The sequence below is a fragment of the Coenobita brevimanus genome, chromosome 97 (assembly GCF_032717465.1).
Source record: "Coenobita brevimanus isolate Jiangsu-jjx chromosome 97, ASM3271746v2, whole genome shotgun sequence".
Taxonomy (NCBI): domain Eukaryota; kingdom Metazoa; phylum Arthropoda; class Malacostraca; order Decapoda; family Coenobitidae; genus Coenobita; species Coenobita brevimanus.
The window spans coordinates 44,991,500-45,007,959 of NC_137050.1; the positions used below are offsets into that span (position 1 = coordinate 44,991,500).

At 41.5% G+C, this 16,460-nt stretch overlaps 1 protein-coding gene across 1 annotated transcript in view; it reads right to left on the minus strand.

Moving 5' to 3' along the window:
• The window catches only part of LOC145413683 (uncharacterized), a 131,486-nt gene that overhangs the window by 11,187 nt on the left and 103,839 nt on the right, over positions 1-16,460 (minus strand). The window contains exons 27-30 of the mRNA XM_080283338.1: positions 13,890-13,976; positions 13,484-13,591; positions 8,248-8,381; positions 1,070-1,224 (exon numbers count right to left, since the gene is read on the minus strand). Of these exons, the coding sequence (XP_080139464.1) occupies positions 1,070-1,224; positions 8,248-8,381; positions 13,484-13,591; positions 13,890-13,976 (484 nt within the window). The remainder of the gene's footprint in view (positions 1-1,069; positions 1,225-8,247; positions 8,382-13,483; positions 13,592-13,889; positions 13,977-16,460) is intronic.

Consider the following 16,460-nt stretch of genomic DNA (forward strand, 5'->3'; position numbering starts at 1 on the left):
TATCAGGTGGCTTTCCTACGCCGAATAAAATCGTCTGGTAGCAGCAAGAATATAGGGAGAAAGACGATGATGCTCGACCCGTCATGCCTAGGCCAGCAGTCCTGTCGGCCACATCTAAGCTACTGTCCCAGTGGAATCCTCCCGTAGGTTCCTTATACCGTTGATGCTCCGCCTGTGTTTTAGTATGACAAGTGTGTACAGGGCTTCATAGTGTGTTATGTTGCCTGGGCCTATTCTACAAGACGGGCATGTGTGTGTTTTTTTTATGATTCCATCAAACTCAGATCTACGGTACTGCCTGGAGAAATCAGTCATGCCATCGTTCACCCCTTCACTTCACTAATGTAATCCTTTAGTTTACACGTACTGTTCCGGATTTTTTTTTCTTTTTACTTTGCATGGATATTTTGTAGCAAAGAGGTTAGAGGGGGCCATAACTAACCCCTCCAGTATGAACAGTCTCCCCCAAGCTGTAGAAAGTGATCTTGAGGAAGCATGAGTAATAATAATAATAATAATAATAATAATAATAATAATAATAAACTCACAGGACTGAAAGGGATGAAAGATGCTTCAGATGAGTGATGTCGGGAGGGGGGGAGGGTGTAGTAAAAAGAGGCACGTCCTCGGGGTGAATGGGTGAGTGTGACTGGAGGGAAGGCTGGGAGTGGCTCTGTGTTCTGTGCCTGCCGCTTTACACGCTTTGCCACAAGATTTACACTTGATAAGGGGAGACAAAGGAATGCTCTTTTTCCCCTGTGTGTGTGTGTGTGTGTGTGTTACGGGCTTTACGATTTCTCTCTCTCTCTCTCTCTCTCTCTCTCTCTCTCTCTCACACACACACACACACACACACACACACATTCATTTGGAACTACGTTTGCACTTACACAGTCATTTGAATGCTTACGTTTGCTCTCTCTCTCTCTCTCTCTCTCTCTCTCTCTCTCTCAATTTTGTTTAAGGCATTACATTTGTTCTCTTTCAAGCGAAATATAATTTGGGACTTTATGCAATCTCTCTCTCTCTCTCTCTCTCTCTCTCTCTCTCTCTTTCTCTCTGTACTCACCAGGAGCAGACAGGCAGCGGCGGCGGTCCATCGCAGAAGACGACCATGGCGAAACCCGTTCATAATTCCTCTCACGGGTCTCTGCCTCCTTCACACACCCGCTCACACCAGCCCACACCACACCACGCACACGAGCATAGGTAACACCACCTCCACTGATCACATTCGAATTGGTATTTTCCTGGTTTGACGTAGCCTGCGACTGGTATTTCTTGGCTTCACTTATTATGTACAGTATAGTCGACTTATGGTAGCCTCTTGACGGTATATTTCAGCTGGTATTTTCTTGAGGTAATATACTGTGATTCAACCCGGTATTTTTTTTTTTTTTTTTTTTTTTTTTTGAGGGGGAGGGCTTGATTTATAGCGTTATTTTCGTATTCCAGTGATTAATTTTTATTGATGTAAATTTTGTTAATTAAAAAAAAATTAAGTTATTTGTTTTACGTAACAGTTTTTTATTCTATTTTTTACTGAGTAACAGATCTTATATTAAGGTGAAGTAGCCTGTTCGAAAATATTCCAGACTATAATATCTTGCTTTGATATATTTTACAATTCCCACTGACGAATTCCCACTGTTCATTTATTATTTGATTATTATTCAAATTCCTTTTTTTTTTTTTTTTTTTGGCTAGCTTATTGGACCAAATCTACTGCTTCTTCATTGGTCTGACATAGCCAGTTTTTTTAGTTACCCTAGTTGGTATTCTCTTGGACTGAGGCGTTGAATTAAATTTTTTGCTGGTCGACTTCTTGGTTTTATTTATTTATTTTTTTTTTACGAATCTACTCAGTATTTTCTCGTTTGAGATCGATTATGCTCACTGGCATTTTCTTCATTTGTGGTACTGTGTAACTGATAGGTGTTTTCTCCGTTTGCTGTACGTATTATGCGATAGTACCTGGTATCTTCTTGGTAGCAGTATAGTGTGTTATGCTGACTGTATTTCCCTTTTATTGTATCAACGCCTCCCTCCCTCGTCATCACACAAATTCCCCAACTTTACACACACAGACATAAGTGACCCCTACACCTGTATCAGTATGATACCCAATGGTACTCTGTTACTGTTTTACATATTCTATGCTACCTAATATTTTCTTAATTCGTGTGCCTCAGACCTCCCACATCTAAGCACAACACCTCACGCAACCTCACACGCACCAGCATAAGTGACCTCACACCTGTGATGATCATATGACGACCGAGATTTTCTGATTCTGACAGGTATATCTACCAGTGCGACACTGCTTGCTTCATGGGGGCACGGAGGGGGCATATCGCACCGCCAAGTCCTGCCACACGCTGCTCGAACTTGTGCCACGTACGACTCTGGGCATATCTAGAGGAATGACGGTGATGATGAAGGCCTGGAAATAGTGGTCATGGGCAACGCCGCTCCTACGCCCCAGGTAAACTCAAGAGATGCCCAGCGAACTCCACACCAAGTTTATTTCTGTCGTCAACTTTCCACTAAGGACGATTTTCTCACTCCTGTTTACTAATTCTTACATGTGCACATAGGAAAAACATTATGAATGTCTCGTAGAAACTTTCAGGACACTTGGAATGAAGAATAAAATGTCGCAGATGCTGGCCACAAACGAGGCGCGGAGGAGCAGAGCGACACAACCTCCCCTCTCACCTGCTCAAAGCGCACTGGTTCGTGGTGGCTGAGCTGAGTAGTGAGTAGCGACAAAACAAACCTATATATTTCAGGGGAGATCCTTGTTCGTCACCCCAGCACATCTGTTAAGTATCACCTCGCGACGATTTTCCTAGACTTGAATATTTCATTCCATCTAGCTGTATACTTATATCATAGGATGTTGCTGAATAATCGGAAGTAAATAAGAAGAATGGCCACAGCGTAAGATGCCAGAAGTCTTCAGGCACTCGCTTCACCAGACGTTCATTACAGGTGTCGCTTAACCTTTGAGGTTGTGTTTTATGTTTCCCCAAGAATTTAACCCGTAGATTGTGAACGTGGTGATCGGGCCTGCATTAGGTCAGCAATGACTCCTAGGCCCTCACCTCACATGAAAGGTTGGCATGAAGCTTTTGCCTTGCTTAAGAATTCTTTTGGTTAACTTTATTTTTCAGCCTGCAGTGTAGGGCTGCATTTCTCTATGATTGTTGTTTTAGTGGCTTCTACATTACTATATCCTCGTTTCCTACAAATTGAACCCTGCTATCGCAGATCAGGTAGATTTCCGATTTCAGATACAGTAGAGAAGTTTCAATTGCGCTTAGACGCTCTGTATCAAGCACAGATATGAATAACTGGATCATATAATATTCCATTGTTGACAAAGGGAGAAAGCTTAACAACAACGACGAACTCCGACAACTGAGGGACTTTACGGGAATTATCATTAAGACCCAGTGCTAAAGAGCTATAGCAATTCAAGATTTAACAAACATACAGGAAAGTATTTTATGCCGAGACTAGCCGCGAAACAATTAGTTTCATGCAAGGAATGAGGGTGGTGGTGTGTGTTGGAGGTAGGACTGCCTGATGACGGAGGACAGGCTGACATGGAGGTGATTTGTTGTGGCCATCTCTTCTAAGATTATAATATCTGGTTTTAGATAGGTAGAGATGTCTGATATGTATTGCAGTGCTGAATTCTGTAACCAAATGGTAGAAAGAAAATATATCACCCCTAGAGACAGGCCGGTGTATATATATATCTATATATCTATATCTATATATATATATATATATATATATATATATATATATATATATATATATATATATATATATATATATATATATATATATAATATAAATGGTTAAAGTGGGGAGCAGACTCCATGAGGCCCTAAGTCGTGGTGAACATCTCTGTAATATAGGCCTTTGACCCTATGAAGGGTTTTTCACCCAATATCTTGGGATACAAGGCCACTACATCATTCAGGTTACCATAGCTACTTTTCCTAGGTGTTACCCTAGGTACTCATTTTACTTACCAACCCATAAAGGGTGAATGGTCACCTGAGGCGAGTGACGCCAGCTGCCAGCACAGGATTTTAACCTTAGCGCTAACGGGGAGGGAGCTTCACAGTCAGCGATGCTGACCACTCGGCCACTGCGGCCGAACTGCAAGTGATTGCTACTGACTGGTGGAACTAGGGCTTTTGGTAGTATTCCAGTTTCAGTCATTATTTAATCACTACAGACCGGCTACGTCCTTAATGTTTCATTCTGGCTGCTGCAAGATTATATTATTCATATTAGGCTAGATTAAACGAACCCGGATGTTGAGAGTACTACTCGGAATATCACACAAATTCAAATTTGTAGGGAAAGTGGTCTGTATCTTAGCTTACATGCATTATTATTCTACAACTTAATTATTTAATTTTGAAATAATAATTTTGGCGCCGCAACAACTCGGTCATATGGCACCTCTGCAGCTGATGTATGCTGTGAAGCCACGGTTGCCAAAGATGGCAACCTGCTGGTAAGTTACATCTAGTACGAACACATTTTTGAGAGGACTGACATTTTCATGGCCGGCAGATTAGCATGGCTAGGGTTCTAATCCTGGTGTAATTTGCGTCTCACGATTCGGATCTCCATCAACTCTTCGTGGATTGTTAAGTAAAATAAGTACCTCAGGCAGCACCAAGGGGAGGTAACAAGGGTGACTTGGATGATGCAGTGGTCTTGTGTCTCAGGACAATGAATAAATAACCCAACACTGGTTTAAAACCCTAAGTTACTGAGATAAGCACCGTCGTTAAGGGGCTCATTGTCCCTGCCCCTACCAACATGTTTTGAAATGTATGGTGCTTCCACAAGGCAGTCCGGTACAGGTCAGTATAAGTTCCTCTTCTCATAACGCACCACCCTCCGTTAAATACTGGTATTCTCTCACATTAGCCAGAACTTGGTTTCTCACTCCTATGTCACTTACGCACACCCTCGTCTAGTCATTATCCTGCCATCCATATGAACGACTGAGCTCCCCTGGAAACATAGCAGATGAAAAGTGGAAAAACAAGTAAAACAGTGAGTGTCCCTGAGGCCATTTGGCAGGGATGTGGGAGGGCGATAGTGCTGGTGTGTGGCTGGCAGTGGGAGGTGAGGACGCGAGCTAACAACATAAAGCTCCAGTTTCGGTAAATAAATCTGCGTGTTACTGCTTTACTGTGGCTTTCCCCGGGCTGGGAGGTGAGGGGAGCGGCTCTGACAATCATTGCCTCTGAAATCTTAATGTAGTAAGAAGTGGTAATGTCATAATTATTTTGTGTGTGTGTGTGTGTGTGTGTGTGTGTGTGTATGTGTGTGTGTGAAGACTAACATTAATCAGGTGATGATAATTTTATTGCCTCGTATTTTAATGTTTCAGGTACCACACAGTTGAAATATGCTGTCTGCTCGTGACTTGAAACCTTTTTCATCCCTACATAGTTACTTGTTATTATTTAAACTTATTTATCATTTAGCACAAGCCCCAAAACTCACGCACGCTGTCACTGAAGGCCAAGCGGGAAGGTGTATAGGCTAGCAGAATAGGAATATCGTTGTTCATACGTGGTGCAAAGGTTATCATACTGGAGTCAGCCATGAACACAGTGAGGTGGCAGATTATATAGGAAATGAGAAGCAGTGAGCAAACACAATAGAATAACATACTGAACACAAGAATTGGTTACTGACTGCATAGTGATTTCAGTGTCCCATGTCCGAAAATCTTCCGTCTCTCATCTGTTGGGGTACTTGCTGTATAGAGCACTTTTAGATTGATTGGTTAAATAAACTGATCCTGTCAGCGTAACAGCAAAGGTCATTGACGCAGGGTGGAGTCAAAGGCTTTTCGTTTCATCAGCTCCCCTCCCCACTGCTTTCACTGACTCCCTTTTCTCTCTCTCTCTCTCTCTCTCTCTCTCTCTCTCTTAGATAAGATACTATGTAAAGTACCTTCTTATTAAAGATATAGTTTCGCTGACTGTAAGATTATATTAAAGGAAAATGAAACAAGCACAAATAAAAGTATCGTTTTCTTTACAACAAAAGAAAACTATTCAAATTGTTCAGGGATTTACTGTGTAACGAAATCTCTGAAGAAATTGTAAAAGCTTGTAAAATTTAATAACAGAGTGATCCCAAGCTAACGTGCAAGTCACAGGTCAAAGCGAGGCCGCGGAAATGAAGAGAAGAAAGCCCAGAATCCGAGTTATTGATCGAAGTTATATTCGGCAACAGGCCTTGCCAAAACAGTATCTTCGCCTGCAAGCACTATGATCAATGACAAATTTGTTGTTTATTGAGAAGATACAATACTTGTAGTGTTATTATTGTTGTTGTCGCTGTCATCGCCGCCGTTGCTGCTGTTGTGGCCCAACCTCATTTGGACGTGAATCCAGTGGACTGCAAACTGAAGTTGCTCTCCTCCTGCAATCCACTACTCTCCTTTCAGGGATTATGAAAGTCGTTAAGAAATATTGTGTGGCCGGGCAGTAGAGGTTCCCGATTATATCGATGCCACTACACGAAGGCATCCCACTTCAGCACCCTTATGGTCTGACACTTTTCATTTCCCAGTAAACTACATCTCCATCTGTGGCTATATTTCTTCCATTTGAACACTTCACGGCATTATGAAATCATGATACATAATCTTACTCTATTGAATTCTAGGGCACGATATTAACAAAAAAAAAAAATGCTGAGTGTCTACAGTTTGTTTGATCCATGCCATAATGCTTCAGCAATGTAGATTAAAGCATTAAGTGTTGATCTAGCCTAAGTCGTAGCAGAGTAGTATTAGTAGTAGTAGTAGTAGTAGTAGTAGGAGTAGGAGAAGTAGTAGTAGTAGTAATAGTAGCAGTAGTAGTGGTAGTAGTAGTAGTAGTAGCTGTAGCAGTAGTAGTCCCAGGTTCATCTGTAATGAAAATCCAGTGAACTGCAGGCTGTAGTTGCCCTCCTCGTGCAGTCCACCGTCCTCCTGTTGGGGGATAAGGAACTGAGGGACGTTTGTAAACCAGAAAGTGAAGCCGCATGGTTATATCGGTGCCACCGCATGATGACGCCCCTCTCCAGCACCCTAAAGATTAGAAAAAGATGAAACAGAAAATTACTAGCTTAGAAGCCTTGAAACAACTTTAATATCTAGTTTTTAAGCTTATTCCTTGCCACCGTTACATCAGCGACTTTACATGTTAACATAGAAGAGAGCAGGTACTGTGCGAAGATATCCCTAAGCAGCGACTGAGGTTTCTGCAGTACTACCGAAGACCTGAGTGCAACATGAGAAGCAGTGCAGTGATTACATGAGTGACGTAAACTGAGAATCTGAGTAATGCCCATCTAAAAACACCCAGTTTTCATTACATGCTCCATAAGAAGAGAAACGCATACAAGAAGGGAAGGAAATCAGTTTTACCCTTTCACAGCGATGGTCTACGTTTATGCTGTTCTTTATAATCTAAGGTTGAGAACTTCCCTCGAGGTAGAGGAGTTCATGGAGGCTATACAGTTTACTTTTTTTTTTTTTTGTCTCCATGGAATACCAAAACCGTCAGGGTATAGTAAGAATGAAATAAATGGTGTCATCGTACTAAGAAGGTTATTTATCACTTCATCTTCACCAGCAGTAGAGCAGTTATCTAGGGCGATACTTCTGAAGACTTGCAGCAGACAAATAACCTTCCTGACAAAGTGAAACAAAAAGACTTAACCCTACTCAAAGCCCTATCCCTATTTCTTAATGTCTTAATTAGGCCTTGTTAGGAGAGTCCTTACTTTACTCTTGTCTGCTTGGTGCGCCAGACTTTATCCTACCATCCTCCCATGTCTTTTAGAAGCATTGGCACGGTATAGTCACAACTTTTCTCATTACAGTTCCATCTTTGTTGTCTATTGTCATGATAAATTTCCTCCGTTTCTTTCGGAAATTTGGTGTGCCAGTTTCCACCAAATCATTCCTTGATATCTTACGGAAATGTTATGATACCCAACCACCTTTTTTTTTTTTTTTCCTTCTACGTTGGTGCACTAGACTTCATCATTCTTGGCACTGATGTTTTACGCACTTCCTTCATTTCTCTTGTAAATTTGGAGCACCAGACCTTATGACACTATCCTTCGATGCCTAATGCAAACACCGCTTTTCTGTAAGTTCCTGCGCAAAATTTCAGTACCGTCCCCTTGCTATCTTACGCAGGTGTTTTCGCAATGCAGTTGTTGCCCTTGGCGATGGCGTCAGGAGGGCAGAGGCACTTGTAACCCCTGTGGGATACGTTGGAGAGAACACATACGTGGCTGCAGGGGGTGGTGGAGCACGGGTTCTTCAACTGGGGGATAAAGTAAGTGCTCATTAGAGAGGTGTCTGTAAGGATGGATAAGTATGGTGCTCATTAGAAAGGCGTCTGCAAGGGTGGATAAGGATGGTGCACATTAGAAAGGCGTCTGCAAGGGTGGATAACTAGGGTGCTCATTATAAAGACGTTGGTATCTTCATCTGGTAAATAAGGTGTGTACTACAATAGCATCCACGAGAGTTTTTCATCTGGAGAATAAGGTGGATGCTCATTACAAAGACGTTTGTTATCGTGGAATCATTTTAGGGTTGAAGGCTAGAATACATACATACATACATATATATATATATATATATGTATATATATATGTTCTACCTCCCAGCGTAATAAACTTCCTTCTCCTTCTCCAACAAGAAAAGAAAAAAAAGGGGAAACTCAAAATAAAGATTCAAAAGGAAACAAGATCGACAGCAACACTAATAGTTATCATTCAAGTGACGACGACGAGGACGACGACAACGATAATATCCCTCCTCTCGAATTCACCCAGCAAATTCATCCTAGTAATTTTTCCCAGATATATATATATATATATATATATATATATATATATATATATATATATATATATATATATATATATATATATATATATATACAATAAAGTTTTAAAATCATGATACCTATTTGGGGTTTCTAGAAAGCTCAAAACAAATAAATCGCCATTTAACATGTGTCCTTTCTGCATTAACAGTTACGAATTAGTTATTCTACTTCAAACTACTGTTACTAAACAATGTCAAAGTAGTGTAACATTTTTCAGCAGAAACTAAATCTGGTTCTTCACCTGGATTATAAATCCTCTCTTTCCACATGAAGGCTCCTCTTTAAAAAAAAAAATATATATCAGTGCCAAAATTGGATGGTTTTGCAAATAATTTCTATTGCCTCTGATCTGGCTCAGAGTACTAATTCAGGTGACACTGACTTTTGTAGCTTAGACAGACCACCTGATTTCCAGATTCACAACTTCTAATAAATAAAATGTCATGCGATATTAGACTTTTAAACATGCATTTTATAAGTAAGGGGTCAATACAGAATCTATCTATCTATCTATTGCCAGACGCCTCAATCCCGTTCAGGGTGGCCACAAACAAATCGCTTCCACGTCGCCCTGTCCCCCGCCATTTCACTGCCCCACTCCCAACTCACACCCCCCTCTCTCATATACCTCTCCACCCCATCCCTCCATCTCATCCTCGGCCTTCCCCTCCCTCTTCCCCCCTCCACCTCTCACATACACTCTTTTCGTCAGTCTTTCACCCTTCATCCTCTTCACATGGCCAAACCACCTAAGTGAATTCCTCCTAACGCTTCCTATCACATCCACATCCACACCACAACGCTCCTTGACATCCTCGTTTGTCAGCCTGTCTCTCCATGTGACTCCACAGGCTCCTCTCAAATAACTCATTTCCACTGCTCTCACTCTTGACTTGTGTCCTTCCAGCAACGTCCAAGCTTCACTTCGATACATTAGAGATGGTATCACAATACTGTCATGTAGTAACTTTTTCACTTCCATGCTCACTTCCCTGCTTCTTATCACTGCTTTCAAGAAACCAGCAACCTTTCTTCCCTGCTGTACCCTTTCACTTCACCCTCCAAACCTCCATCCTTACTCATCACACTACCCAAGTACTTAAACGTACTCACATTTTCCAATTCCTCACCATCCAACCTCGCTGTACATTCACTGACTTCACCTCTCTCAAAGACCATGACTTTAATCTTCCCTACATTTACCTTTAGATTCCGTTTCTTACACACTCTCCCAAACTCATCCACCAAACCTTGCAGCTCTCCTTCGTCTTCACTCAACAACACAGTATCATCTGCAAACAACAGTACAGGGAGTTTCCAAACACTACCCTCTCTCACCAGGGCCACTCCAACATCCACTACCCTACCTTGTACCTCTTTTATTACCCCATCCATGTACAGACTGAACAACCATGGAGACATGACACATCCCTGTTTCAACCCAACCTTCAAAGAAAAAAATTCACTCAGTTCACCATCCACATGCACTGCAGCCTTAGCACTATCATACATACTCTTCACAGCATTCAACAACTTCCCATCTACTCCATATATTCTTAATACTTTCCACAATCCTTGTCTATCCACCCTGTCATATGCTTTCTCCAAATCCATGAAAGCCGCATATAACTTTTTTCTCTTCTCTAGAAACTTTTCCACTGAAGATCTAAGAATGAATATCTGATCTACACAACCTCTTCCCTTCCTAAAGCCTCCCTGTTCTTCTCCAACTAATTCCTCTGTTCTTTCTCTAACTCTGTCAATAAGTATCCTACCATACACTTTTCCTATTATACTAAGAAGACAGATGCCCCTATGATTACCACACACTTCTTTTTCCCCTTTTCCTTTATACAAGGGAATAATTATACCTGACTTCCAATCCTCCGGGACTCTACCTTCATCCCAGGCCAATCTGCATATTTTCCACATCCATTCTACTACTATCTCTCCCCCATACTTCAGCATTTCACCACACACTCCATCAATTCCTGAGGCTTTCCCCAATTTAACTTTCTTCATTGCTTCCACAACTTCTATCCTACTGATTTCTTCCTGTCTTCTCACCTCCCTCCTCCTCCCAGCCATTCCCCAGCCACTTATACTCACATTACTTCCATCCTCAAAGTTCAACAATTCCTTTGAAGTGTTCTCTCCATCTGCTCACTTTTTCTCCCTTCTCCACTAGTAATCTACCATTTTTATCTTTCACTCCCATGCTAACTTCACTTCCACCCTGTTTTACTCTCTTCACCTCTTTCCAGAACATTTTCTTACAGTCCCTCCACTTTACACTCAAGTTCCTTCCAAATTCCTCATCTGCTCTCTTCTTACTCTCTCTTACTAATCTTTTCACCTCTCTCTTTCTTTCGACATATAACTCTCTCTTCCACCTCTCAACTTCTTCCACGCTCCTATTTCTTATCCATTCATTGTATGCTTTCTTCTTTTGTGCCACAGCCTGTCTCACCTCTTCATTCCACCACGCTGTTCCTTGCACCCCCTCCATCTTCTCTTCATCCCACACACCACATCACATGCTGCACATATTTCTTCTGTAAATATCCTGCACACACCTTCCACGTCTCCCATCTGTTCCAATTCATATTTGCCCAATCGTTCCTCCACTTCTCTCTTATACTCTGCCTTTTTCTCATCCTCTTGTAACCTTTCCACTCTCCTTACAAATACTCCTTCCTCTCGTCTTTCCCTTCTTCTATTCCTCCATCTTCCTTGTATCCTAATTCTGGCCACCACCAAGTAGTGGTCAGAAAGTCCACTCCCCCAACCTCTATAAGCTCTTGCATCCATTACACATTTTCGCATCCTTTCATCCACACACACATAATCAATCATTGCCTTCCTTTCATTCAGTTCACCATCCACCCTTCTCATCACTCGCCATCTATACCTGTGGATCATTTTGTGCCTGAAGAGGGTATTGGCTATCATCAACCCCCTCCCAGCACAAATGTCCAGAAACGCACTGCCATTCTCATCTATCTCAGCAGGCACACCCCACTCACCAACTATTCCATCCACCTTCACATTCCCTACTTTACCATTCATATCACCGATCAAAAACACTCTCTCATTCCTTCCAAACTTTTCCATGCACACTTCCACATTTGTCCAGAACTCTTCTCTCACTCTGCTTGTACGATCTTGCGTTGGCGCATACACACACACAATCGCCCACATTTGTATTCCAACTTTCCATCTTACCCACACAATCCTTGACCCAACTGATCCATACTCTCTTATGCTCTTCTTCCATCTTTTACTCACAACTATACATACTCCTTCTTTTGCTCTCTCATTCTCACCTACTCCTGCACATATACCCCATCCATACTCCCATTCTCTCACACTCTCACCTCTCCATTCCGTTTCAGTTATTCCGCATACATCAACTTTTGCACCCTCAAGCACCTGGACAATCTCTCTCTCTTTCACCTCATCATTCGCTCCCCTTACATTCCACGTTCCGATTGCCATTTCCTTTGTCAGGTCCTTGGTCGTCATCTTTTGGTCAGTACATGTCCGAGGCTTATTGTTTGTCTTTTTAGTTATTTGTTTTCCGGGGAGGGGCACTAACCCTCCGCCAACCCTTTTAGTCAATACAGAAGAAAGTGCATAAACAGTATATTCTGATTTGTTGTATAGACTTCCTGTGTGATACATCCAAATCCTCCTTGCGAAGGAACTTAGGTACTGGTAAGAACAAAGTCCAGTACATACAAGTATGTAATAGATGCATGAGCTTCAGATTCCTGCAGTTAATGTCCTTGGTGTGGTGTGGTGTGGGAGGGTACTTTTGTGGGGTGTAGTGTGGCTTCACTAGAGTTGCGAAACTCTTGAAGTGAAACATCTTGTGTCTGAGAATCATTAGCGAGAGGCCTATAGAAATGTCCCTGCATCTGTAAATGATTATCCTGAAACATGCATGTGCCCATCCACAGCACACCTACTCAAAACTGATAGCAGTGTAAACATCTCCTGTATACCTTCAAAGAACTGTCTCTGAATCAGTCAGGTGGCAGGCCAAGGAGTGTCTTTACCAGCCTGTGGGACTTGGAGCAGTCTTAATACACCTCTGAACATCACCAATGCTAAGACGGAACTTAGCCTTTGTTGATGATGTAAGTTTTCTGATGAACGTTTGTGGTGTAATTTTCTGTGTATCAATAATTGGAACTCAAATGAGGCTATAGCAACACCGTTGTCAATAGCAAATATAGAACTTTAATGGGCGCAGATTACATGAGGATGCACCTCTCAGTATCATCACAAGTGACGCCAACATCCATCAAAAAGTTTCATGACTATCACAAGCCCCAGTGAAAAGTTCGATTGCTGATTTAAAGCATGATCAAAAAATTTTAATACTGACGAAGAAAGTAGGGAAAAAATCTATTTGTTGCTTGAAATGCTGACAATGTTGATAATGGCAATTGCAAAATATAACAATAAATATTCAAATAATTCCTTAGTAATTTTCCGCCATGACCACTACCACCAGTACTTACCCCCGCTAATAGGTCGGAGTGGATGACGGTGATGCCGAAGGGAACACTGTCCAGCCTGCCTGTGACGTTCCTACGGGTGGTGCACTCTTTCTTGATGCAAGCAAACACCTGCCACGGAGAGTAGATGAGATTCTTTAACATGCATTTACAAACAAGTTTTAAATTAGGCCGAAACCTTTATATACTCTTAGTAAACAACTCTTCCATTTCTTTTAAGATAGAACTTTACATTACAAATGAATGCTAATCATATTTTGAAATCATTCATTTTGAAATGTTATGAGATGTGAAATATCTCAATCAAAACAAGTTCATAGTTGAGTTTATTTGCTTTCATATCAGTCAACTTTTTTGTAATGATGGGGATAAAAAAAAAAAATGATATGAAAAAAAAAAATCAACTTACCTGTCTGCTGGACCAGTCACTGTAGTAGAGCTCATTGCGAAACAGGTCCAAGGAATATACATGTTTCTCTTTTATTTTGTAGACCACCTGGTGGGAGAGGGAGGAAAATAGGGGATTATGTGATTTAGTTCTTACATATGAATCCATTCTAAAAATTGGAAGACCGTATATATGATGTTCCAACAAAAAAATTAATATAGTTGCTGGAAAAAGTCTATCTATCTATCTATCTATTGATCTACATGTCTATCTATGGCCAGACGCCTTAATCCTGTAAGAGGTGACCATAAATGAATCGCCTCCATGTCACCTTGTTCCTTGCCCTTTTGCTGCCTTCCCCCCAGCTCACACACTGCTATCTCATATACCTCTCTACCCCATCTCATCCTCGCTCTCCTCCCCTCCGCCTCACTCACATAAGCTCTCCTAATTAGTCTCTCATTCTGCATCATCTCCACATGGCCAAACCACCTCATAGTATTTTCTCCTAGCGCTTAACATCAACACCACAATGCTCTTTCACTTCCCCATTTACCAATCTGTCTCTCCATGTAACTCCACATGGTCTTCTTAAATAACTCATTTCCACTGTTCTTACTCTTGACATGTGTCCTTCCGGCAAGGCTCAAGTGGTGATCACAATATTGTCATGCAGCGACTTTTTTTACTTCCATACTCACCTCCCCATTTATTATCACTGCTTTTAATGAACCCGCAAAGTGAAGTGACATAATGTACATGAACTACATAGTTTTTGTAGGTATCCAAGTTAAGTGTTTCAGAGCATTTTCTAATGTGTAAAATTTAAATGATCATGGAGCGGTGTAACTCAGTGCTGGTATGCATGGAGTCAGTGAGTGATCTACATTTGATAACGTTATTTTGTTACACTCAAACATTTAGTGTCGCTAAAATATATAAAACTACAATTTAGAGAATATTTACAACTACGTGTAAATTTCTACACGTTTCATTTGAGGAATCACAAACATCCAACAAGTCATCAATTTCAGTCCAGACTCAACATCTTTTCTGGCTCAGTTTCTGTAGCTAAACTACTCGTTTCTTCTTGCACTGTCAGCTTCTCTTGTGTGGCCAAATATTTCTTTAAGTTGGACATAGTTTTAAATTGTTAGCTCTTATCAGTTCCAGCATCGGTATATTGCATGGGTATAGCAAGATTCTCTTCTTATGTCTACGACTCACTGACTCCTCTCACACTACCCCTAAGGCAGGAACTGTTATGAGCATTTAAAGTTATGCTTAAGAAATTTCACAAAAACTCTGTGCAGGTTACAGACGACGACGGGGCATATTTCTAAGACGGAATATCGCAAATCAGATGCTATAGATCCTCCATGATGGATTCGGTTCTCGTCACAGGCAAAGTAAATTTCCACAAAAGTTCTGACATCATTATTTCAGCTCCTTAACAGACAACCTGTCTGAGGACACCAACATTTATGTCAGTTGCATGGTTGAGAAATATCATACCAACATCACCTTGCCACCACCAACTGCCAATTGGAGACTCCCTGTCAATGTCATGGGCACTCTCTTCAGAAATATTAATATTTGTTTATACATTCTCCATCTGCCCGATCATGTATCCTATGGGATACTGCATGACCTACACACAGACATTCTGTGATGTACTCTTCCACTACGGCCTCCCCGATGTCCTACACTGCAACAGTGTCATTAATACATCAGTCACCTTTGGGAAAAGCTGGGCTAAATCACTGTTTATCGAATCACCCACACTTAGCTTGCCTGAACTAAAGGAAATGATGTTTCTGAAAGGAGTCACTGCTCTCACACCACCAGTCTAACCAATTAAAGGGAAGCCCTGATCTCTGCAAGACCATCCTGGCTTTTATTTGACAAAACCTCAACACCATCGTGCATGATGCTACAAGTCACTCACAAGGATATTTTTTTAGACCTCCGAGTTCATCCCTCACTGTGGCAGCACTGACCCTGACAGCTACCAGATACCAGCACTGTACCCCCATATCTCTATCCACATTAGCTTCAGTAGACATTGCAGTCCATCTCTGGTTTAATCACGTTTGTTCTAATGTTGTCCACAACAAGGAGAGGTCCTTCAAAAGGTACTAGAACCAACCCACCCCTGAATTTAACCTCTTATGTTTCGGCTTGGAATCGTGCGTCCTTAGCTCTGCTAAAAAAAAAAAAAAAAAAATACACAAATATAAAATCTCCAACTCAGATTCTTCCCACTCCTTCTGGCACCTTGCCAAACACATTTTTAGCAATTTTACTTCATAAACCTTCCCTCCTCTTTTATGCTCCGATGACTCTGTAGCTGTTTCTTCTACTGATAAAGCAGAACTCTATGCTCAGACTATCTCCTCCAATCCCACCTTCGATAATTCCGGTGCTGTTTCCCCCTCACTTCCCCCCTCTGACTTCCTCATGGCTGACATTAAATTTTCTTCAATTGATGTATTCTCTGCCATCACTGGCCTCAATACTAACAAGGCATATGAGCCTGATGGGGTCCCTCCTGGTGTCTTCATGAGCTGTGCTTCTGTGCTTACACTCTGC